This window comes from Hemicordylus capensis, chromosome 3 (assembly GCF_027244095.1).
Source record: "Hemicordylus capensis ecotype Gifberg chromosome 3, rHemCap1.1.pri, whole genome shotgun sequence".
Classification (NCBI taxonomy): domain Eukaryota; kingdom Metazoa; phylum Chordata; class Lepidosauria; order Squamata; family Cordylidae; genus Hemicordylus; species Hemicordylus capensis.
In genome coordinates this window covers 194,142,924-194,166,079 of record NC_069659.1, presented here as the reverse complement: position 1 = coordinate 194,166,079, position 23,156 = coordinate 194,142,924, and the positions used below count along the sequence as shown (strand labels likewise).

General features: G+C 45.5%; 2 protein-coding genes across 3 annotated transcripts in view; both read right to left on the bottom strand.

Annotated features, from left to right (window-relative positions):
- COG3 (component of oligomeric golgi complex 3) overlaps positions 1–23,156 on the bottom strand; it is a 115,020-nt gene that overhangs the window by 91,155 nt on the left and 709 nt on the right. The window contains exons 1-4 of one of the 2 annotated variants that reach the window (XM_053305636.1): positions 8,056–8,288; positions 2,945–3,091; positions 2,246–2,307; positions 57–222 (exon numbers count right to left, since the gene is read on the bottom strand). In XM_053305636.1, the coding sequence (XP_053161611.1) occupies positions 57–222; positions 2,246–2,307; positions 2,945–3,091; positions 8,056–8,208 (528 nt within the window). In that variant the 5' untranslated portion in view covers positions 8,209–8,288. Of the gene's footprint in view, positions 1–56; positions 223–2,245; positions 2,308–2,944; positions 3,092–8,055; positions 8,289–23,156 lie in introns of those variants that run through there. The other variant, XM_053305637.1, reaches the window with a different exon arrangement.
- CBY2 (chibby family member 2) lies at positions 11,064–22,842 on the bottom strand. The gene is made up of 2 exons (XM_053305638.1): positions 22,824–22,842; positions 11,064–12,177 (listed from the first exon to the last, which is right to left on the bottom strand). Exon 2 carries the CDS (start codon positions 12,134–12,136, stop codon positions 11,177–11,179), a length of 960 nt encoding a protein of 319 aa, XP_053161613.1. The 5' UTR covers positions 12,137–12,177; positions 22,824–22,842; the 3' UTR covers positions 11,064–11,176.

The following is a 23,156-nucleotide window of genomic DNA, read 5'->3' as shown; positions in this document are numbered from 1 at the left end:
ATCTGGTACAGAGGCTTGAAAAGTTGAATTTTCCCCCCAGCCTAGTCTGAAGTTACCTGCTCTTTCAATAGCTGTTCACAGGCTTCATGCAACGTTCCTGTTTTGGTTGAGACAAAGAGATATTGCTTCTGTAATGACTCCAGGTGCTGAAGAGCACTGTTAACATCATTCAATATAGCATCACACTGCTCTTCAAATCCAGACAGATAAGCCCTTGCCTGCCTAGAGATAGAAAGGACAGTTAAATACCAACGTACAATTTACACTGACTTAAAGATTCATCAGAACTAGCTTAACTAGCAAAGAGCATCTGCGCGCTAGTACTTGATTGTTCCCCTCACCCCAACCCCCCTCAACTCAGAGATCTCTCCACCCTCACTGCTGCTCCGCCTCCATCCAGTTGCTTCAATATCCCTCACCCCTCTTGGTCGTGGCTGCAGCGATGCAGGTGCCTATTGGCCAAGCTGCAGCCCCGTCCCCAGAGACCTCCACAACCTCACCCGAGCCCTGCTCCTCCCCACAGGAGCAGCAGCAGTTAACTGGGCCATTCCTCGCTGCTGCCACGGCTTCTCGTTCCCCTCAGGCCGCTGACAGGCCCAGGCCCGCACCTTGCCTACATGCCTCCCTCTGCCAGAGGCCTCAGTAGCCCCAAACAGCAGCAGTGGTTGACTGGGCCCTTCTTTGCTGCCAATAGGCGGCGCCCTGGCTGCTCATTCCCCTCAGGCCGCTGACAGGCCATCCTTCGCCCTTCCTTCTTTCTCTCTTCCCCTCCACTCGCTCTCCCCCTCCCTTTTCTCTCTCTCTCTCTCTCCCCCACCCCCCACACCTTCCTGAGTAAACCGGCCCGGCCCGCCGCCTTGCCTCCGCCCCCTGGCCCGGCCCGGCCCGCCGCCTTGCCTCCGCCCCCCGGCCCAGACCGGCCCCTTGCCTCCGCCCCCCGGCCCGGCGCCTTGCCTCGGCCCCCCGGCCCGGCCTGGCCCAGCGCCTTGCCTCCGCCCCCCGGCCCGGCGCCTTGCCTCCACCGCCACCCAGCCAGCCAATTATCCTGGGTGCGCCAGGACCAATCAGGCGCCCCCGCAGCCCAGCCAATCAGCTGGGCTGCCGGGACGCACATTCTAAAGGCACACCCAGGAGAATTATTCTAAATATAATCATATTTTATCTGTTCTTGCTTTCAACAGATTTTTAACACATAATAATCAGATCAATAATTCCAAAATGGCATCCTGATAAAGATGACATACTGACTGCCTGATAAAGAGTGTTGGCGTTGTTTATTATCTTTCTAATAAAAACCAAACAAAAATTCCAAGTTCTAACAAACAAAATTGAGGATTCTAACAAATGAAACTGAGGATGGAAACAAAGCATAATTCACATAACAATGAACACATGTTGTATGTCACCTCTAACTGTGCCAATGGACGCTACTTTTTTAATTTATTTATCATATTTATATACTACCTGTTATGTGTATCTTTATATGTTGAATGCCTCAACATTCAAAATATAACCATTGAAAAAAACAAGTTATGGTAGGAACTAGTATACCTACATTGCTTTCACTATAATCTTAATTGATAATTACCATCCTCACAAGTTAGCACACTTCAGCCTTAAATGTCTGCCATCTTGAATTGGGATGGTTGACATCATCACAAATTACAGTGTTGAGGTGCCCCTATGTGTAACTCAGTACAATTGAACAAAATTTGGTTCATATCAATTAGGCAGTCCACAAGTTAACCCACTTGTGTCTCAACTGTTCACACATCCACCATCTTGAAATCAGGGTGGATAACATCATCACAGACTATGTCATTGGTGCCCCTATGTAATCCTATAACTATTCCAAATTTGGTTCAAATCAGTAAGGTGGTCCACAAGTTAGCCCACTTGCGCCTCAAATGTTCACTAGTCTGCCATCTTGAATCAGTGCGGATGACATCATTACAAACTATGCCCTCGATCAGTCCCTACTGATAGCTGTTGCAAATTTGGTTCAAATCAGTTAGGCAGTTAATAAGTTAGCCCAGTTACATGTCAAACATTCATCCGTTCACCATCTTGAAAGGGGTGGATGACATCATCACAAACCATGCCATTGAGGTGTCCCCATGTGTCCCTACAACTGTACCCAATTTGGTTCATATTGGTCCAGGCACTGTGAAGTTTGGGACTCTCTCTCTCTCTCTCTCTCTCTCATATAACTTTCCTTTAGGAACGTAGGCCAAAAAAGATATACCTGTACTTAGTCTCCTCATCTTGATCCATCTGGGTATGGAGCTGAGCAAACCATGAGAAAAACTAGAGCAAAAGAGGGAAGGCATCTATTGATTATAATGACCATAACACAAAGGGGGGACGACTAGAATATTATACTTTATATATTTAAATAAACAAAATAGAATTTTAGAGCTGGAAGGGTCCTTAACGATCTTCAAGTCCAACACCCTGCTCAGTGCAGGAAACTGCTACAGCATATCTGATAGATGGCTGTCTAGCCTCTGTTTGAAAACCTCCAGTGAAGGAGAGCCCATCACTGCATGAAGCAGACTTATCGATTGTCAAATAGCAATTACTGCAAGCAGTTACTTCTCGTGATCTAGACACAATGCCTGTTAATGCAGCCCAAGACTGCATTCAGGTTTTTTGTTTTACCAACTGCATCACTCTGCTGGCCCTCATGTTCAAGCCCTAGTCCACTAAGACACCTAGATCCTTTTCACATGTACCAAGCCAGCTTTCCCCCGCCCCCCATCCCATATTTTTCTTACTCAGATACAGGACCTTACATTCAACTCCGTTGAACTTCATCTTGTTGGTTTCAGCCCAGTGTTCAAGCATATCAAGATAACTCTTCTCTTAAACTAATACTTTTGAGCACTAGAAATACTGCCTTCCAGAATGAGAGAGGGTTTAATTATTATTATTTAGTTCTTACCTGCTGTGCTGTTTCAATTCTTTCATTCTCCATACCCAAAGCAGAGAACCCTTTCAAGAGGATATCCTCTGTGGATTCTGGCACTGTGGCTGACAGTGTTACGGTTAATGATTGTTGCCCGAGACTGCTTAAATCTTCAATGGGAAGCTGTTTTATAAAGAAATCAAAATTTTGTTGAACGATTATTAAAATAATATGTTTAAAATGCAAACTAGCTTCTTCACTGCTTATTTGCCCACATGTCACACAACAAAACAAAATCATTAGAAATAAGAAAACTATCCCTTTTGGGGGGGACAGAAAGAGCTAGAGAACTGCCAGATGCTGCTGTGCCCCGTTACAAATTCAATAGAAGTATTCTAGGTTTAACTTGCTGTTTGTTGGGTAAGCTAAAACAATACATACTGCATCGGTGTTCAAAGTCACTATTCAACCTTAATACATAGAGCTGGGCGAAGAATCAGGGCAGGAGCTTTGCAACATGGGGCAAGAAGATCTCCACTTGGGAGAGGATACCCCTCCCAATAATGTTTTTAGTATGTGGATGGTATAGTTTGAAGTAGAGATGTAAGGTTTATGGAAATTTTGAAGTCAGGGTGGGGGAGAGGGCCCTGCTTCTCATAGACTGTCAAAACAGTTTCAGAGAAGCAGGCAAGAAGTTCATGTGGGAGGAGGGAAACTGGCTTACATACAGTGCAGCACCCCACCAATTGAAGAGTGGGGCAAGCACATTCACTCCGTGCATCCCCAAACACCGTCCGAGCTTCTACCAAGCTTGCATAGGCTCCGTCACTACTAACTATTGTGTCATTGCTGCAGTGATGGGCCTCCTGTTATTCCCAGTGAGAAGCTTGTACCTGCAGGGATGATGTAATTCTTAAGAACCATAGCCTTGTAAGCTTTACCACATTTATATCCTGCTCTTCCCCCAAGGAGCCCTCAATAGAAGCAACGACATTGTTTTGGGCTTCACAGAATGAGTGTGCGTGCCCAACTCTTAGATAGTTGATAAGCCACTATCAACGTTATAAATAGTTATTTATTCATTCATTCGATTTCTATACCACCCTTCCAAAAATGGCCCAGGGCGGTTTACACAGAGAAATAATAAATAAATAAGATGGATCCCTTATTAAGCATTCTTGACTTAGTCTCCTCCAATGTCAAGCAAATACAGAAAGCGCTCACTTTCAGAAAAAGGGCGGGGAGGAGGGAAGACTTATTGAATACAGTTTTGCCACATGAAACTTAGACAGGAAGGCTGGTCTTGTGGTAGCAAGCATGACTTGCCCCCTTAGCTAAGCAGGGTCTGCCCTGGCTGCATATGAATGGGAGACGAGAAGTGTGAGTTCTGTAAGATATTCCCCTCAGGTGATGGAGCCGCTCTGGGAAGAGCAGAAGGTTCCAAGTTCCCTCCCTGGCTTCTCTAAGATAGGGCTGAGAGAGATTCCTGCCCGCAACCTTGGAGAAGCCACTGTCAGTCTGTGAAGACAACACTGAGCTAGATAGACCAATGGTCTGACTCAGGATATGACAGCTTCCTATGTCTAATCAGTCTCATTTTCCAAGCTTTCACTACCAGCAGTTTCTGCTGCTTCTGATTCTTTTTATTATATTAATGACTTATAAAAAATTAATTGTCTGTATTGAGACAAGCCTCTCTTCCTTTCCATATGTTCACTCATTTCTTGATCTGGTATATTTCCAAACATAGACCAGTTTTTGTCACATGCTACAGAAGATGGAGAAGTCTGAAGAAAGTAAGCTTGGCAGATTAAAGGCCAGCACACCTTTCCATATATGAATATATTTGAACACCTTTTTTAAAATTATAAATAAAATGTTTAAGAAAAATCATAATGCAATTTTTCAGAAAACAAAAAGAGTCCAGGGTGGGGGATTAAAAAACTGCACCCACCCCCACATTTTTCTTGCGTTTTGTTTGTTTGAGCTTCCACATCTCTAATTTAAAGTATATATTTATGAATTAATATCCCTGGTCAGTAGACAACACTTACCAATGTCAAATGCACAAACATGCCACCTGAATACCAACTATATACTGTACGTTACATGAAACCTTCTTAAAATATGAGACACACATCACTCATACCATCTCTAGCAAGATGTTTAATATTTAACAACTGCCCTAATGAGCATACTAAGATTAAAGTTTACTCCACATGTTGAACAGAAAGCTATGCAAAAGCACAGCAGCCTAGGTGGTTTGGCTCTAAGAATGTAATGTCAACATACCCCTTTCCAGGAGAATATTGAACAAGAGACAGAGAAAAAATTACACAAAGATACCCAAAGTGCTATAAGAAACTCCCATCCCCATTAGGGAGTGATATTTTAGGGATGTTCAGCATGCATAAAGTACAGGGTTGCACCACTGACCCACTGATCCCCAGGGCTCTCAAAGCTTTATAAGGAGTGAAGAGATGGACTCAAGGGTGAAGAGCTAGTGTCTTAGTTAATCACCCTTAATATTCATAAGCTTCATATATACTCCTGAATCCAGCACAAGCACCTTCAAAGACCTCCATGGCTTTGCCCCTCCCTACCTCTCAGCACATCTATTATTTCAGTTCCACCACCCTCAAAGGTCTCCTACTCCAACAATTGAATCTGTACTTTCTCCCTTTCAGCTCTTGATGCTTATGCGAGCTTGAACAACTTTGGTTTGAAGGCTCAACCTTGAACAGAACCAGGCCCAGTTCAGCTCGAGGTCAAGCCAACCGCCACTGGGCCGGTTTGGGCCCAGTTTGGGGGTGCTAGATACCATTAAATCTTTAAAAAGAAGATTGTCTTACCACTGAGGGCTTTGGCGGCCCTCGGGGACCCCGGGGGGGGGGCGCTCAGCCTTGAACGGAACCAGGCCCAGTTTGGCTCGAGGTTGAGCCAACACCCCCCCCCCGGCCAGTTTAGAGGTGCTAGATACCATTAAAATGTGTGTTTTTTTAAAATTGTCTTACCACTGAGGGCTTTGGCAACCTCGGGGGTGGAGCTGCGGCCATGGGGGCGGAGCTGCGGCCATGGGGGCGGGGTTCTCCAGCATCTCCACCTCCCCTCATCAGCCTCTCCACTCCGGAGTCTCCAGTGACTAACTCTGCCAGTTTCAGGGGGGTGTTTCAGCCCTGTTTGCATGCACGGTGGCTATTTTGGGGCCACCGTGCATGCGCATGGGCAATTTGCATGACCCAGTTACATAAATGGCCTGCACAAATGCATGGTGAGCCCCAAAATGGCGTGGTAGCCACATGTGTGGCAGCCCAAATAAAAGACACCTTCTCTATGAAGCCTTCAGCACAATTACTTGTTTCCATTCCCAATGGTAACTAAGTTTAAATAAATGCAATGAGCAATTTATTATTTATTTAAAACATTTATAATTCACCCCTCCAGTGCACTACTGCTTGAGGAGGCTCACAAGATTAGTGATTTGATATTCTCATATTTTTGCCATGAGAATATTTTATCTCATTTTTTTGCAAATTTTACCCTGTCTCCATTTCCCTTCCCTTTCTGTGTTGTCTTGTGCTGCTAAACTGTGCTTCGAGATTGAAAAAAGTTACCCAGGGGCAGCTTGACCTGCACAGAGCACCTGCACACTAGTACTGTATTGCTCTCCTCTCCCCCCACCACAGCCTCCTCAGCCCAGCAATCACTCCACCCTCACCCGAGCCCCACATTCCTCTGCTCCTGGCTCCTCCTCTTTGCGGCTCCCAACTGGAGCTCCAGCGCCCGCCCCTGCCTCGAGCAGCTGCGGTGTTGCCACCATCACCTCTTACTGGGTTCGACACCTGCGCAGCTCTGTGCTCCAGGCACCTCCAGCATGCCACACATGCGTCTCAGGCACCTCCAGCCTTAGCGCTTTATACATATGTACAGAGAGAGAGAGATAACTTATATGTAGAACGGTCTTACTTGGAGGGCCGTTCCCAGAAGGTGGTGCTGGGGGATGCCTGTTCCACCCTTTGATCTGTGGGTTGCCACAAGGTTCTGTCCTGCTTGCCATGCTATTTAACATCTACATGAAACTCCTGGAAGAGGTCATCCGTAGGTTTAGACTGAAGTGTTATCAGTATGCAAATGACACCCAACTCTATCTTTTAAATCTGCTGATACAAGGGAGGCAGCTGACATCCTGAACCAGAATCTTGAGGCTGTTCTGTGTTGGATGGGGGCAAACAAGTGGAAACATAATCCAGACAAGACGGAGGTGTTTAAGTAGTGAGGTAAATCTGGTCTTGGATGGGGTTTCACTCCTGAAAGATCAAGTCCATAGCTTGGGGAGTTCTGGATTCAACACTGTCCCTGGAGGCCCAGGTGGCAGCAGTCTCCAGGAGTGCAAGACCACCATCACTCATGAATTGGTCACATCCAGATTGGACTACCACAATGTGCTCCACATGGGGATGCCTTTGTTTGGAAGCTTCAGGTGGTCCAGAATGCTGCTGCAATGATGCTTGTGGGCACTAGTCACCACACAAGTATTACACCTATTCTGCAGCAGCTTCATTAGTTGCCAGTTTGCATCCAGCTGCCAGTTTGCTTACCGACACCCAAAGTGCTGGTTTTGACCTTTAAAAGCCCCACACAGCTTGGGCCCAGGATACATTCTGGACTGTATTCACCCATATAAATCTGCCAGCACCCTCAGATCATCCAATCGAGCCCTTCTCTTGGCCCTGCCACTGACAACAATCTGGTTAGCAGGGACCAGGGGTCGGGCTTTCTCCGTATTCTTTAAAAAGATTTAAGCTATATGAAAGTTAGAGAGCTGGATTTCGAACAAGCAGCCACAGGTCCAATTTTCCACTCGTGAAACTCGCCAAGTACAACTTGGGCCACTTACCATCTCTCAAAAAACCCTAATTTACAAGACTGTTCTTAGAATAAAGAGGCGAGGGAGCCACGCACACCCCCCACCCTGCTTGGCGGAAGGTGCCACAGAAAATGCAACGAGCAATAAACATGTTGTTTGCCCCCACACAGAGTTTCACAAATGATCAGGATTTGAACCCGGCTCGCTGCACTCTTCGCCTCGTCCGACCCCGGACAGTCAAGAGAAAAAGGGCGCCGCCGCCCCCTCTGCACTCACTCACCTCCGGCGGGGCTGGCTGGCAAGGAAAGGCCTCCCGCAGTTCCAGGACGGAGTCGCGCTGCCGCTCGCTGAGCGGTGCCAGCGGCCGCTGGAGCCGCTCCCAAAGGCCCAGCCGCTCTCGGGTCTCCCGTGCCTCACCGGTTAGCTCCGCCATCCTTCTCCAACGTAACCGGACAAGCTTCCCGGAGGAGGGCGGAAACAGGATCGCGCCGTAGGGTGACGTCACTTCCAGCTTTGACGGGAAGTGGCTGGCATTAAAGTGACGCCATAGATGTAAAAAAAGAAGAACGTGCACATAGCGCCCAACTTCCGAGTTCACTTCGACGTAATGTATGTGGTGAAGGAGACTGTAGCCCGCGAAAACTTATGTTAAAATAAAGGTGCTAGTCTCTAAGGTGCCATAGGAATGTTTGCTATTTTTAAGTAACACGACTAACCTTTTGAAAGTCATTTTTTAAATCTCTCCTGAGGTAGAAGTCACAATTGACCATAGAAAACGAAGTGGAAAGATTTTAGTTTAGCTGGCAGTATCATGTTCCAGCTCTTCCCAAAAAGTGACAGCAAAAAGTGATTTCCCAAAAATGTAACAGTCCTATTTCTAACTCGGGTCTTTGTGTAAAAAAACAAACAAACTGGGGGTTTCATTCATTATTAAACATTTAAAGGTATAATATGTCTGCGGGCAAATTAATGGAATATTGTTTAGACCACTGCGGCCAAATGTGCCATCACCAAGACCTTCATTCATTATTGAATCATTCTCTCCTAGGAGGCTTGGTTTTGTACTGACAGGTGGTATACTGTCATGGCCTTTTGTTTTGGCCAACTGCTCCCTGAATTAGGAAGATCCATGGTAGAGCTCATAATGTGAGCCCTTTGGGGACAGGGAGCCATCTTATTTATTTATTATTTCTCTGTGTAAACCCCCCTGAGCCATTTTTGGAAGGGCGGTATAGAAATCGAATTCATCATCATCATAAGCCAAGGGAACACCTCTCACACTCCACAACAGTGACTCGGTCATCTGTATTCTTCATCACTTTTCAGGATTTGAACCCAGGGTCCACCTCTCCCTACCACCAAATGTGGAACAAAGTTGGCAGAGCTTTAGGTTTCACCTGCTATTAGCAGTGGATCACCCTTCAATTCTCCTTTCCCTGAAGATACTGGAATATCTTCCTGTGGCTGAAAATAAGTACTGCAGCTCTCTCTCGCTCTCTCAATCTGCAGCATCACTTTCCAACAACAAGAACTCTTAAACTTAGCTCAGTCTGAAATCAAGGGGCTAAACTGATTCAAGTCCCTCTAGTCTGAGACCTAACAGTCTATGCTGTAGTTTAGGCCTAGGTATCAAGAATAAATGGAACAGAGCTAGTATGGTTAACCGTTCCAGAGGCATAGATTATATTTTCTTGAGGGCCTCTTTCCATATGAACATACTTGGGAGTTGAGGAATCATATAAAACTTTATCAAAATTAAACTGCTAAATGAGTAATGTACATAGATATGAAAGAAATATGCAGTCCGCTAGAGGAAGCTAAGCTTGAAAAACAAGTTTGAGCCCCTTACTCAAACTCACTTGTGAACCTGGTTTTGAAAAGAATTCCCACCATTCTTTTGCCTTCCAAAAGAAGTTCCATTTTGAACTTTTATTAAGAGTGGAGACTTTACCCTATAAAGAACTGACCAAAGTCTAGTTTAGGCCCAGTACCTCAGGAGACTGGGCAAGGTTGTTGCCTGGAGTGGCATAATAGTGGAGGTGGCAAAACACTCACCAGTGTCTCTACTGGCCCATTGCCACCATCCACTCCCTCCTGGTAGCCCACCCCCATCCTTCTTTTCCAACCACCAGCACTGTTCTCCTTCTTCCACTAGTGAATAGAAGCACCCTCTGCTGCACACAACCATGAAGTACAGATGGAACAGCTGACAGGGGCGCAGGGAAGGTCAGGCTGGTCTCTTTCTCCTCCCTCTCCTACTTTCGCATTTTCAAAAATCAGAAGGGAGGGGAGCAGGAGGTCTGGAGGAAGAGTGTTGAGTGCTGAGCTAGGGAAGAGTGATGGAGTCTGCATGCTGCAGGGGGCGGGTGGGGAGCAGTGGTGTCTCATTGCACTGCTTCAAGCATCAGGGGAGCTTGGACCTGCCCTGGCTCAGTCCAGACTCTGTAATCAGATAGAAAAGCTCAGCAAGATAAACGACCAGTTCTCCACTGCAGCAGACAAGACCCAGAATCAAGCATGATCATGTGTGCCTTGCTCCATCTTCCTGCCATTGATTATAAATATGAAATGTTAGAATAGAAAGATTGACCTGTGACCACAAAGGCTTGTAGACTGAGACAGACAGAAAAAATCAAGCTCACCCCTTTGCTCTAGTTGATTGCCATACATAAGGTAACGGAACAAGCATTCTCCTTAAGTGTGACTAGTTCAAATTCAAATTCAAAACCTGGGTGTGGAGATACATTAGATGCATCTAAAAATCCCAAACAATAGTAAAACTTTAAATGTGTTTGAAAGCTGTTCCAAAAGCTGATATATTTTAACTTTATTGCAAATTACCATGGAAAATAAAATGAGAAATCCACATTAAGAAGGAGATCTGGGCATATTCTTCACACCATCTGCTGGCAATCCACAACAATCCATGAAACAAACAATGGTGAAACAACAGTCTTTTTTCTAGTTAGAAAACATGGAGTATGAAAAAAGGCCGCTGCTTCACAGATTGCTGCCACAATCTGGCAGCAGGTTGTGTTAAGAATATAAGACAATGTCTTAGTTCTTAGTTTTGATTTCCCACTTTATTTTTCATGGTAATTTTCAATAAAGTTAGAGCATCTGGAAGAGCCCCGAGCCTCATCCAGTGAGTCAGAGGAGAGACTTGTCAGAACTGGGAGAAGTAATTGCCATGGTGACTGTGGTGAGTGCATGTCTAAATTCTTGGGCAAATGTGCCAATTGCTTTGAAAAAGCACAGTGCAATACATTTTGAAAAACTCATCACTACTTTCCTGAATCCAGAGCTTTATTAGATTTTAGGGAGAGAGATAATTTTGCAAATGTGAACTACCTAGTATTCAGCCTAAAGTTTCACCATCTCTCCCTGCAGCCATTAAGTTTTCAGCAACTTGCTGGCTTCTTCATTTCACCCTCCACCTCCTGCACGGAGGCAAAGGAGTTCAGCTCCTCTTGCAGCACAGCCATCTGAGACATAATCTTACTGATTGCACTTTTGATTGTGTTCTGCTGGAGCTTCAGTAGATTGTTCTCCTCCCAAATAATTTTGTTCCCTCCCTGGAGAGTCTGGAGAGCCTGTTTTTCTTCCAGCAGTACTTGATTTTCTCTAAGGAGGAACAACACAGTTTGGTTCAGTTTCTGGACAGCTTCAAGTGCCTCATTCTCCTCTAATGATGAAAAGGAGATTTTATGTGTTCCCTGAACTGCCAAAGTCCTGCTCTCCTCTTGGATTTCTTGGGCAGCTTTTACTGACTGGACTGCTGCAGTCTTGTTAGTTTCCTGGATCGCAGTTGTGGTGTTGTTTTCTTGGGCTGAGGCATCTTCCTTTCCTAATAACGGAGCAGATTGCTTTTCCTTCTGGATGACTGGGGTGGATTTCTTCTCCTCAGGGAAGACTTTCAAAGCTATATTCTTTTCCCGGAAGAGCTGGAGGGCTTTATTCTCTTCTCGGATAACTTGAAGGGATTTGTTTTCCATACCACACTGGAGTCCTACAATGGCTGGGAGGGTTGCTAAAGGCTTATTTTCTTGCTGGAGGACTTGCTGGAGATTCTCATCATAGATAACCTGAATGCCCTTGTTTTCCATCCGCAGGCACTGGAGTGCTTTATTCTCTTCCCGGAGAACCCTGTTTTCCATTCGGAGGGCTTTATTCTCTTCCCAGAGGGCTTTGTTCTCTTCCCAGAGGGTCCAATCATTATGAGCCTTCTTGCTGCACTGTCTCTGGTGGGCTTCTGCAGAGGAAGCGAATGCTGACTGAATGTAGGTTTCATTCACCCATTTGCCATCTAGAAAGACAAACGTGTCATCACTCAGCTTGACACGTGGCGGGATGTAATCCATTTCCCCCTTCCAGTGGCTGTGTCTAAAAACAGATTGAGGGGCTGTGTGAAACAAAGAAGTCCAAATAAAGCAATGACCTGTTAGTAGTTCAACAACAACATTTCATTCCAAGCGGTGTAGAACTTTGAAATGAGTACTGTTAAAGGAGTAGACAAGGAATCAAAATATGTTCCATTTAGTTATAAAGTTTAAGACAGTGCTAGAAATTAAGCAAGGAAACAAAGGAGGGAAACTTCTCAAGGAAACCTCTGTGCAGTCACTGTGGTATGTATGTCAGCACAGTCAAACAACATTTTCATGTCCTCCTTGTGAATCTCTTGGTGGCTTCCATTCTCGAATGAATTTATAGAGTGACTTATAGGTTGGTTCTTGACAGTAACATCCTGCACAGTTTTGAGTCAATTTTGATACTACCTAAGTAGTAACTGCAAATTATATAAACTGTTCTTGCTCCTAATTTGTAAATTGTCTTTGGCTCTCATCTATTAGCACATTTTCTGTTCACTTTACAGTATGTATCACCAGAATGCAATTCACTTCTCTTTCTAAAATGTGATAAGCTTGTAAGGGCTCTGCCCCCTTCAACACTTTAAAAGGGGAAACCCTGGAGGGGTGATTCAATTGGCACTGGATTAAGCACTTTCCCTCCAATCCTATTTAGCATTCTAGTCTCCTTAAAAGTGGCCAGAGCTCTTAAAAGCTTCTTGCCTCCTGGACTTGAAGGGGAAATTGGTATCCCCAATACAAGTCTCCATCACCACAAGGTGTCAGGGACTCAATCAAGCAATTTCCCCAGCCTGCTTTCTTCCCCACACTGCTCCTGGCTCAGACCTCATTCAGGAAAGGGGCTGGAGCTCAGTGGTAGAGCACCTGCTTTCCATACAGAATCTCCAGCACCTCCAGGTAGGACTGGGAAAGACCCTTGTCAGAAATCTTGGAGCAGCTGCTGCTGGTCAGTGCAGATAACATTGAGCTAGATAGACCAATGGTCTGACTCAGTATAAAGGAGCTTCACTCATCAATTTGTTTCAAAAAGAAAAGAAAAAAGTTTCTTTTCTTTTACATTTACTGAGGTTTTTCGGCATACTTAAAGAGTCCCCTGAATATGCATAAATCACTACCTTGTTTATGGGTGGCCCTTTTTCATTGTTCAGGCATGGGATTACCAGGTTTGGTAATCCAAGGAATGAGGGCCAAACAAGACATTCCCCTTAACACATCAACAGACACACTTAAACCTGGACGCTCCTATTATTAAGCAACAAGAAGGTGCAGGGGGTGGGGAGAGGCAGATCAGGACTGCAGAACACAGTGAGCGGGGGTAACAACAACAACAACAATTTATATACCACTTTCCAACAAAAGTTTCCAAAATGGTTTACACAGACGGGGCGGACAATTGGGCAAATGGGTTCAAAGAACCTGGGCCACCACCAATCAGGGGCCATGAGTGTGACCCCAGTCACGCCCCCCGCATCTAGACGCAGGGGGCATTATTTCGGTGGAGCCAGAATTGGCTAGTGCTGCATTGGCAGCGCGGCCAGAGTGACTCTCCCTGCCATTAAAGCAGGGAGAGACACTCCTCATCTTGCTGCCAATGCAGTGGGGCCGATCGATCTCCCTCCCAAACGGGGCCGCGCAGCCCTTTTTAGGAGAGAGATCAACCTTTGCTGCATTGGCAGTGCAGCCAGAATGGCTCTCCCTGTCACTCCAGCCCACTCCAGCCCACACTGCCCAACGCAGTGCGGGCCAATCTCCCTTCCAAAAGGGGGCACGGGGCCCCGTTTGGGAGGGAGACCATGTCCGCCATGTCTGAAGTCAGATGCACGGGCATGGCTAGCTGGGCCCCTGCAACTGACATCAGATGCAGGGGGCAGGGCCATGGGGCCACAGCGGCAGCCCCACACGGACCACCGCCAGCCTCCCTACGCTGCTGTACACAGATAAATAATAAATAAATAAGATGGATCCCTGTCCCCAAAGGGCTCGCAATCTAAAAAGAAACATAAGATAAACACCAGACAGTCACTGCAGGTACTATGCTGGGGGTGGATAGGGGGGCCAGTTACTCTCCCTCTGCTAAATAAAGAGAATCACTATGCTAAAAAGGTGCCTTTTTGCCAAGTTAGCAGGGGTTAAAAAAGAGGTTTTGTGCCCTTCACTAGTGCCACAGATGGGCTGTAATTTGCTCATGTTGCAAGGATATAACTGCATCCTTGGATATAAATAGTGGAAATACAATGTATATGTTTATTAAAAAACACTTACTACACTATTGAAGTGAACTGTAGAAAAACTCTAAATGTAACTGACCAACCATGTGTCTGAGTAGTGACCATATGCTCATACAGTTGATGTCTCCAGGACAGAGATCTCAGACCTGTGAGGAGCCTCTGCTGAGATGAGATACTGAAGAGCTATGCCTGAAGTACAGAGCTACATTTGGCTGAAGAATCACTGTACTTACTTGTTGCCTTTTTTAATAAGTAGTCTTAGTAGTTTTCTGTTCTCCTTTCACTTTCCAGATCCTCTTACTTTACATCAGATGTGGCATGTACAATGGAGGGAGTGTCCTTGGTGTTTCCACCACCTTTCCTTCCTTCAAACTGATTTATAAGGCTGCTTGCTACTACAGCAGCAACCTGCATGCAACAAAAGGCAGGCGTGTCAGCCCCATTGTGACACCCAAGTCGCATCTAAGCACACCCAGAACACAACCAAGTGATGAAGGAGGGAGGTAAGGATTTTTTTTAGTCTGGCTGGACTTAAGTGGGGTGCAGAGTCAAGAGTTTCCCAGTCATTGCTTCTGAGGGTCATTATAGAACAGAATATAATATGTAGGTGTCTTGACTCTGAGATGAAACCCTGTGGCAGTCATTGGCTCAGCCCATTTTCCCACTGTGAATGGGAATAATGGTCTAATTAACAGACTATTCTGAACAAGAAGGAAATAATTGTTATAAACATGTACACTATTGTTACTCCTTATATCACTGATTTTGGTGTTTTTTTAAAAAGTGGTTCTTACAAGTCCTAGTTGTGCCACTAGTCATTATTCCCAGGGAGAGCGTCAGCGTAGTGTACATTCAGCCAATGGGTTGCAGCCCGGAAGGGGGTCTCAAACTGATCTCAGGTGGGTCGCAGCATTGCTGACACTGCCATTTTACCATGGCCTCTTGGCCCTGTGGAAGGACTATCCAGTCTTTAGGCTACTACTGCACTCCCTGTCTCCCTCCTTTCTCTGTTTAAAAATGAGCGCACACTTCTGATGCATGGCTGTCTCTCCTCCTGTTAGTCTAGATAGAGGGAGGAGAGGAGGCAGGCCAGAACAGTGTGAAACCCAGAACAAGAAGAGAAGAACAGACAGGGTGCCCACTCACTGCCCAGTAAATTGGATTTCCTCCCACTCTTGAGTTCAAGGGGGCTAGCCCAGGTTCTACAATGGTGGCAGCAGCAGTGCACTTTTGAGTGCCTCACCACCTATAACTTAGACTTGCTGTAGCTATGTGCTCATCTTGCTCTGAGGCAAAGGGAGGGGAGAAGAAAAAGAGGCTGGGGAGCTGCCACCATCCAGCTCCTTGTCCCAACTGAAGAGTCCCCTTCCCCCAACTGCCACCACAGAGCAGCCAGGGACTAAGGGTGTGCACAGGTTTGGAACTGAACCGGTTCGACTTCGAGCCAGTTCAGTTTGACAGTTTGGGGTCGAGCTGAACCACCCCGGACCGAACCCCCCACCCCACCCCCAGCTGTTTGGGGGGTTTGCAGACCAAATAGTAAAAAAATAATTATCTTTAAAAAAAATTTCAACTTATCCCCTCTGTGGGGCTTCTCCGAGGTCGCGGTGGGGGGGGGGGGTTCCATGGAGGTTCACCTTCCCCCTGCCGGCCTCCATTCTTACAGCCATCACTCGGTTTACAGCCATCACTTCAGCCCTTTCCAGGCCTTCCGGCACGGTGGCCATTTTGAAGGCCATCACACATGCTCAAATGGCCCCATGCCGGGGCAAAGACCCAGAAAGGGCTGAAGACTGCCAAACCGGGCGATGGCTGTAAGAACGGAGGCTGGCCGGGGGAGGGGGAACCTCTGCAGACCCTCCCGCCCCCTCAGAGAAGCCCCACCCACAGAGGGGGTAAGAGGGGGTAAGTTGAAAAAACCTTTTTACTATTTGGTTTGTGAACACCCCCGGACCAAACTGGGGGGTTCGAGGGAGTGCCGGACTGAACTGGCCCGGTCTGATTTGGGTCCGGTTCAAACTCAAACTGAACTGGGCCAGCCAGTTCCGTGCACTCCCCTACCAGGGACCATCTTGCTCTGAGGGGAGGAGAGAGGAAGTCAGACTAAAGCGCATGTAAAAATGTAAATGTTTGGCTTGATTTATTGTCCTTTAAGTTTTTTGTAAACCGCTTTGAGATGTTCACCTGAAAAGTGGTATATAAATACAAAATAAATAAATAAAATGCGCCCACTTTGCCCCAGTACACCCTGGACCTCCATTTGACACCTGGTGAAGGTGGCCGCAGGAGAGTGAGCTGTTGGCCACCTGCTCAAACCAGCCGACATGATGTGAAGTTCTAATGGATGGTAGGACTTCCAGTGCCACTTCTGTGGACCCATAAGCAGTGGCGCTGTTTTAGAGAACCAGCAGTAGCACGTCCAGCATCACCATATTTATTTCCATTGTCACAAATGGAGGGAAGTGTGGTCATGCTGGTAGCGCTATCTCTGGTTTTCTACCATGATGCCACTGCTTCCAGGTCAGCAGCAGTGGCACCACAAGTCCTATCAAGTCCTACAAGTCCTCACCCCTGCACTGAACAAGATTACTGCATTTGTCTGCCAGGATGTAACCATGAAGAGATTGTTTCTGTGATTGGAAGGTTTGTAACAATCTGCTGTGGAGAGTGATTGGTGAATGGTGAAAACATGTTTTTGTATCATTAAGGATACTGCTGCTAGAATTCCAAGGACCCACTGCTTAGGTAGACTGCTCCTTGCTGCTCTACAATGTGAATCAGGCCATAAGAGAAATATGAGAATCTCGATATAAACAACAGTATTATACTGGCATAGTCATGCCTGCATAGTTAAGATGAGGAGTGCTTTCAACATTCCACCATTATAAGCCCTGAACATTCTATTGTTTATAAAATCAAAAGTATCCACCCAAAAACATGCATTTTTCAGCTAGGGTACAAGAGACCCCCTCCATATTTGGTACAATCTGTTGCATAATGGCTGAGATACAGCAGTTTAAGTTATAACTACTAAAAAGAGAGGTTAAAGTGTTGGCAATCTTTTTTCAACACAGATAATGTATATTTTTAGGCGACTTTATAGTAGGCTTATGAGATCACCCGGCATTTCGTGTTTCCATGTCTCCCCCCCGCCGCCCCTCCAAATCAACTTTGCAACACCTGGACCAATATGAACCAAATCGGGTACAGTTGTAGGGACACATAGCTACACCTCAGCGGTGTAGTATGTGATGACATCATCCACCCCAATTCAAGATGGCGGATGCATAAACATTTGAGGCGCAAGTGGACTAACCTGTGAACCGCTTAACCAATTTGAACCAAATTTGCCACAGTTGTAGGGACACATAGGGATGCCCCAATGGCATAGTTTGTGATGATGTCATCCACTCTGATCCAATATGACAGATGTGTGAACATTTGAGGCACAAGTTCGCTAACTTGTGGATTGTCTAACAAATTTGAACCAAATTTGCTACAGCTTTAGGGACACATTTGGATGCCTCAGTGGTGTAGTTTGTAATGATGTCATCCACCCCAACTCAAGATGGTGGATACGTAAAGATTTTAAGCGCAAGTGGGCTAACTTATGAACCGCCTAACTGATTTGAACCAAATTTGCTACAGGTGTAGGGACACATATGGATGCCCCAATGGTGTGGTTTGTGATTATGTCATCCACCCCGATCCAAGATGGCAGACATGTGAACTATTGAGGCACAAGTGCACTAACTTGTGGACTGTCTAAATAATTAGAACCAAATTTAGTACAGTTGTAGTGAGTGACACACAGGGACACCTCAATGGTGTAGTTTGTAATTATGTCATCCATGCGAGCCAAGATGGGGGATGCATTAACATTTGAGGTGCCAGAGATCTAACTTGTGGACCTCGATTGTAGGGATAGTGAAAGGAAAATAGGCAGATTAGTTCTTACTAGAACAACTTGTTAAATGTTTGGTATCTTTTTAGCATTCCCGAAAAATTCAGATCCATACTGGACTTGTGCCTTTTACTGGTTTGAAAAACATCAAACTGGTGATTTTTGAGTAATTATTGTTCAAAATCCCCATAACAGAGCTGCACCTAGGTAATTTTGGAGCCTGGACCTAAAGGCCTCCCTGTCACCCCTGCATTATCCCCCTACACATAGCATTATTACACACAGGATTGTTTTTAATGAAAGGCAGTATATAAATTTAACAACAAATAAAAATAAATAAATTGTCCCCCTACACACACACACAAAATTTTTAACATGTGGGTTCTTGAGGGCACAAACAGCAACTGAACTCACAATAATGTAAGGATGTAAAACAAGCATATTTATGCAAATATGCACTAGAAGAAACATTTCAGCACGCAACTTATTCATATCCCACATATTTCTTTCCCCAGATGTTTTTTGCATCTGCCCCTTTCTTTCACCTCCACTAAAAGAGGGCAGCAAAGCCCCTCAGAAAAGCTTGAAATAAATTACTAGAAAGTAAGCTCATTGATTTCACTGGAGCTTACTTCTGAGTAAACACACAAAGGAATCAGGACCAGCAGAGATACTAGGCAAGAAGGTGTGTTCTCTTTCCCCCTTTCCTCTCAGCCCCTCAGCAAAGCATAGAAAAATTTATTTATTTATTTATTATTTATTTAGCACATTTTTATACCGCCCTAACCCAAGGTCTCAGGGTGGTTCATAACAAATAATAAAAACAGTTTAAAACAAATAATAAACAATCAAAAGTTAAAAAGTTAAAAGCTAAAAAGTTAAAAAGCTAAAAGGCCTGGGTAAAAAGATAAGTCTTTAGACCCCTTTTAAAAGCCGCTAGAGATGGGGAGGCTCTTATTCCCATGGGAAGCGCGTTCCAAAGTCTCGGGGTGACAACAGAGAAGGTCCATCCCTCAGTGGCCACCAAATGACATAAAGGTAGCCACAGACGAGCCTCCCCTGATGAATGTAGTGGACGATGGGGATCATGCAGAAGAAGACGCTCTCTTAAATACCATGGGCCCAAGCTGTTTAGGGCTTTATAGGTTATAACCAGCACTTTGTATTTTGCCCGGAAACTTACCGGCAGCCAGTGCAACTCCTGTAATATATGAGTAATATGGTCTCTTCGAGATGAGGGGGAAAACTCCATTTATTTATGTTTACTTCTAAGTAAACATGTAGAGGATTAGGACCAAGGACTTTGTGCCAGAAAATTCCAAAGAGCTGCAGCACCTAAAAACCATTCCTACCCAGCACCAAGAAACCATCACTCTGCTATAGACTGCTTTTGAATACAGCGGTTCTACAGCAGGGTCAAACTGCCTGTGGATATAGAAACTTCACTTGACCGTATGAAATGAAGCCTCTAACATTTACAGGCATTTTGACTTTTATGTAGAGCTTCCATGTTCAAGGACAGTCTACACCAGAATGATGACTTCATGATGGTGGGGGGGGGGATGGTTTCTGGGATTTCCTTGCTGCACTTCTTTGGGGCTTTCTGAAAGTACCTAGCTGACCACTTTGAGAAAAAGGACCTTGGACTGGAGTACACATGACTTTTCCAGCAGCATTTTGATAACTGAGCTTGCAGTTCCACATGCAGACCTTCAAGGAAATAAATTATTATTATTATTATTATTTATTCACACAGTCAGACAGGTGTTATTGACTGGTTTGTTTTATCCAGACATCGAGTCCTTCCCAAGGACCTGGGATGCCAGAATTTTATTGTCAATGTTGTTATAGATATCGTCGCAGAATATAGGCTGTTCCCAGTAAAGCTGCTTTTTGTAATTGGCTGATGGTGATTTCGGTGACCCCTATGGTGTTGAGGTGCTCTTCAAGGTCTTTTGGAACTGCACCCAGGGCGCCAATTACCACTGGGATTATTTTGGTCTTTTTCTGCCACAGCCTTTCAATTGCAATTTGTAGATCTTTGTATTTTGTGATTTTTTTCTATTTCTATTTTTTCTATTTTTAAATGTGATTTTAAATGTGGTTTTGGCCTGGTCTTTTAACTTGTTGAACTTCAATCAATCAATCATCTTTATTACAGTCCAAGACCAGCATAAGAAAGTGTGAGGCAGTAATTGTGAGGAGTACATACATTAGGACAGGATAGATTATGAAGCGATAAAAGCATCTCACATTAAAATTACTACATTAACGTTATTACATTAACATTACTATAAACTATAATTACAATAAAATGATTACTATAAAATTACTAATAATTACTAGAGGTTATAAACTATAATTACTATAAAATGCTACTCTGTTGTGAGGACTGTTAAGCTACTACCACAGTTCAGCTTAAATACAGTAAAATGTATTAAAATAGGGAGAGTACAGAGGCAAAAGTATGAGTACAAGATCACTACATTTATATTCAAAGTTGTATGCAACTATCTATGAGAGGATAAAACATAAAATATTTAAACTATAGGAAGGGGTGACTAAAATATGTAGGACAGGATAACTAGCTGAGAGCGAAGCAAGAAAGCAAAATAGACAGTGGCTAAAATCAGTACAAGACTAATACATGGTTATGGACTGGCAGTCAGGGCCTGGTGGATCTTGTATGCTGCCGCACAGAACTTGGCAGTGTTATACGTAAAGGCCCAATCTTAATCCGAAAGCAGCATCCTGATGTAAACTTGACTCGGGTGGCCAGGGTACTTGAGAAGCAGTGGAAGTATAAGCTTGTTACGACTGTCCTTATAAAAGGGGCAAGAGGGGAGTACATGCTCTGTGGTTTCTAGCTCCCCGGTGTCACAGGGGCAAAGTCTTTCCATGATTGGTAACTTTCTGTATTTACCTTCCAGCACTGCAGAGGGGAGGGCATGATGACGGGCAAGAGCGAAAGCACTCCTGTGGCTTGGGATTTCCAGCTGTGTCAGGTACGCAGCGGAGGAGATGATGAATCTGTCTTTCCGAGGACAGGAAGCCATGTGCCCTGCCAAGGTCAGCCTGGCACTCAGTGTTCAAAATCCCCTGTTTGATGGCCATTTTTGCTGTCAAAGCCCATAGCAAGTATGAGGGGCTGGGAGAAGGCCAGTAGCACCACTTTATTCTTTACACTTTATTCCAGACTGCCCGTTTTCAAGAGGATTGGAAATTGTCCTGTAGAGTCAGAGGGGCCAGGCCCCATGGGCTGAGAGCTAGTTTGAGCCAGTGGTTGAGAACGGTCATCCACACCCGGGTCTCAGCTTTTATCACCATCTTGGCTCGTCCCCCCTTGTTTAACTTTATTAGTCTTATTTTACCTTGTATCTATTTTGTTAATGTTGTGAGCTGCCCCAAGCAGTATTGTACTGGAAGGGTGGGGTATAAATATTTTAAATGGATGGATGGATGGAGCTTCAGGACTGCTGGGCATTGTTTTTTTGCTTCCAAAAGAAAACTGGACTATCAACTCAATGGAAAGGGGAAGTATGTTGACTGCACTTCTAGCCTCTCTCTTAATCTGCACGATGAACTCTTCCCCCTGCCCCAGCTTACATTGAGGCAATTCACAGATCTCCTTCTTATCATCTCCTGTTTTTATTCAGAGGCAACAAACAAGCAAGCACTTCACCACATCAGAAAAATGTTATAAAACTCTCAGTATGTCTCTCCCCTCCCCTGCCCCTTGGGTTAACTCACAGCCTTCCCTCCCTCTTCCCATTTTCTTTCAGAGGTGAAAAACAATGCCGAGCAACAATGCTCTCGTGGGGCAAAGACATGCCCAGGCATTACTTGCTCCCAAACCAGGAAAAAAGACCAGCTTTTCCACTCCCTCCTTTCCAACAGATAAGAACCACATGTAGGGTGGGGGGAGATTCTAGTGCTATGATTGGATAGAAGCCTGGGACTGAGTGTGGACACAGCAATAAAGAAGAGGAGAGTGGCTGGGCTGCCGCCGCCCAACAAAAACAGATTCGGTTGTACTGAAACGGGTCACAAGGTTGCCACACTGGTTTTTTTCTAGCCAGACTGGCTATTTTAAAGTCGCTTGGTTTCAATAAAAATTGTTTGGGTTTTACTGGGTTTTTTCACAAGCCAATGGGTGCCCAATGAAAAAGTCAAAAAAACCAGAGCCGTCCTCCCCGTGACCTCATCACGACATCACATCACATGACAGACAGACTCACAGCAGCAGCCACCAAGCGCAGGCCTTTTAATTTTCCCTTTCCTTCGCCCCCACCCCCTTGCACACATGCTGCCTGCCGCATGTACTCCTCGTCCCAGTCCAGCCTCCTCCGTTTCCCTGCCCCCACAGCCAGCCAGCCCTTAAATTCCGGCTCCGCCCCACAGGCCGGCCCTCTTGGCCCCAGCCAGCCCTTAAATTCTGGCAACGCTGGCCTCTCTCTTGCTGCGTTGCCGCCGTGTACTGACTGTTTTAGCCCCAGCCTGATTCCTTATCCCGCGCGCGCTTTGTGTCTCTATGAGGAGCGGATCCTACCCTGAGCCCCCAGTGCTCCCTCCAGTCCAGCCTCTTGAGCACGCAGGCACGGCAAGCATGTGCGTCCGTCCCCCCACCCCACACCGCTGGCAGCGGCTGCTGCCAAAGCTGCTCAATGCATGTGCGCATGCGCAGATCGACCGCCGCCACACACACATCCCGCGGCCGGATCAGATCAGCTGGTGACTGTAATTTGAGGTGGAATAGGGCATGCATCTGGGTGGAGGAAAATGGATGATTTTTTTAAACATGATTTACATTGGGTGCTAATTGATTGTGTTGAATAATATACCTGTTCTGGCAGTCTTTCGTGTTTGGCTTAATTTGGGTTAT

Bases quoted from the DNA above. Each gene is read 5' to 3' on its own strand.
- CBY2 (XM_053305638.1), bottom strand. From the start codon at position 12,136: ATGGATTACATCCCGCCACGTGTCAAGCTGAGTGATGACACGTTTGTC.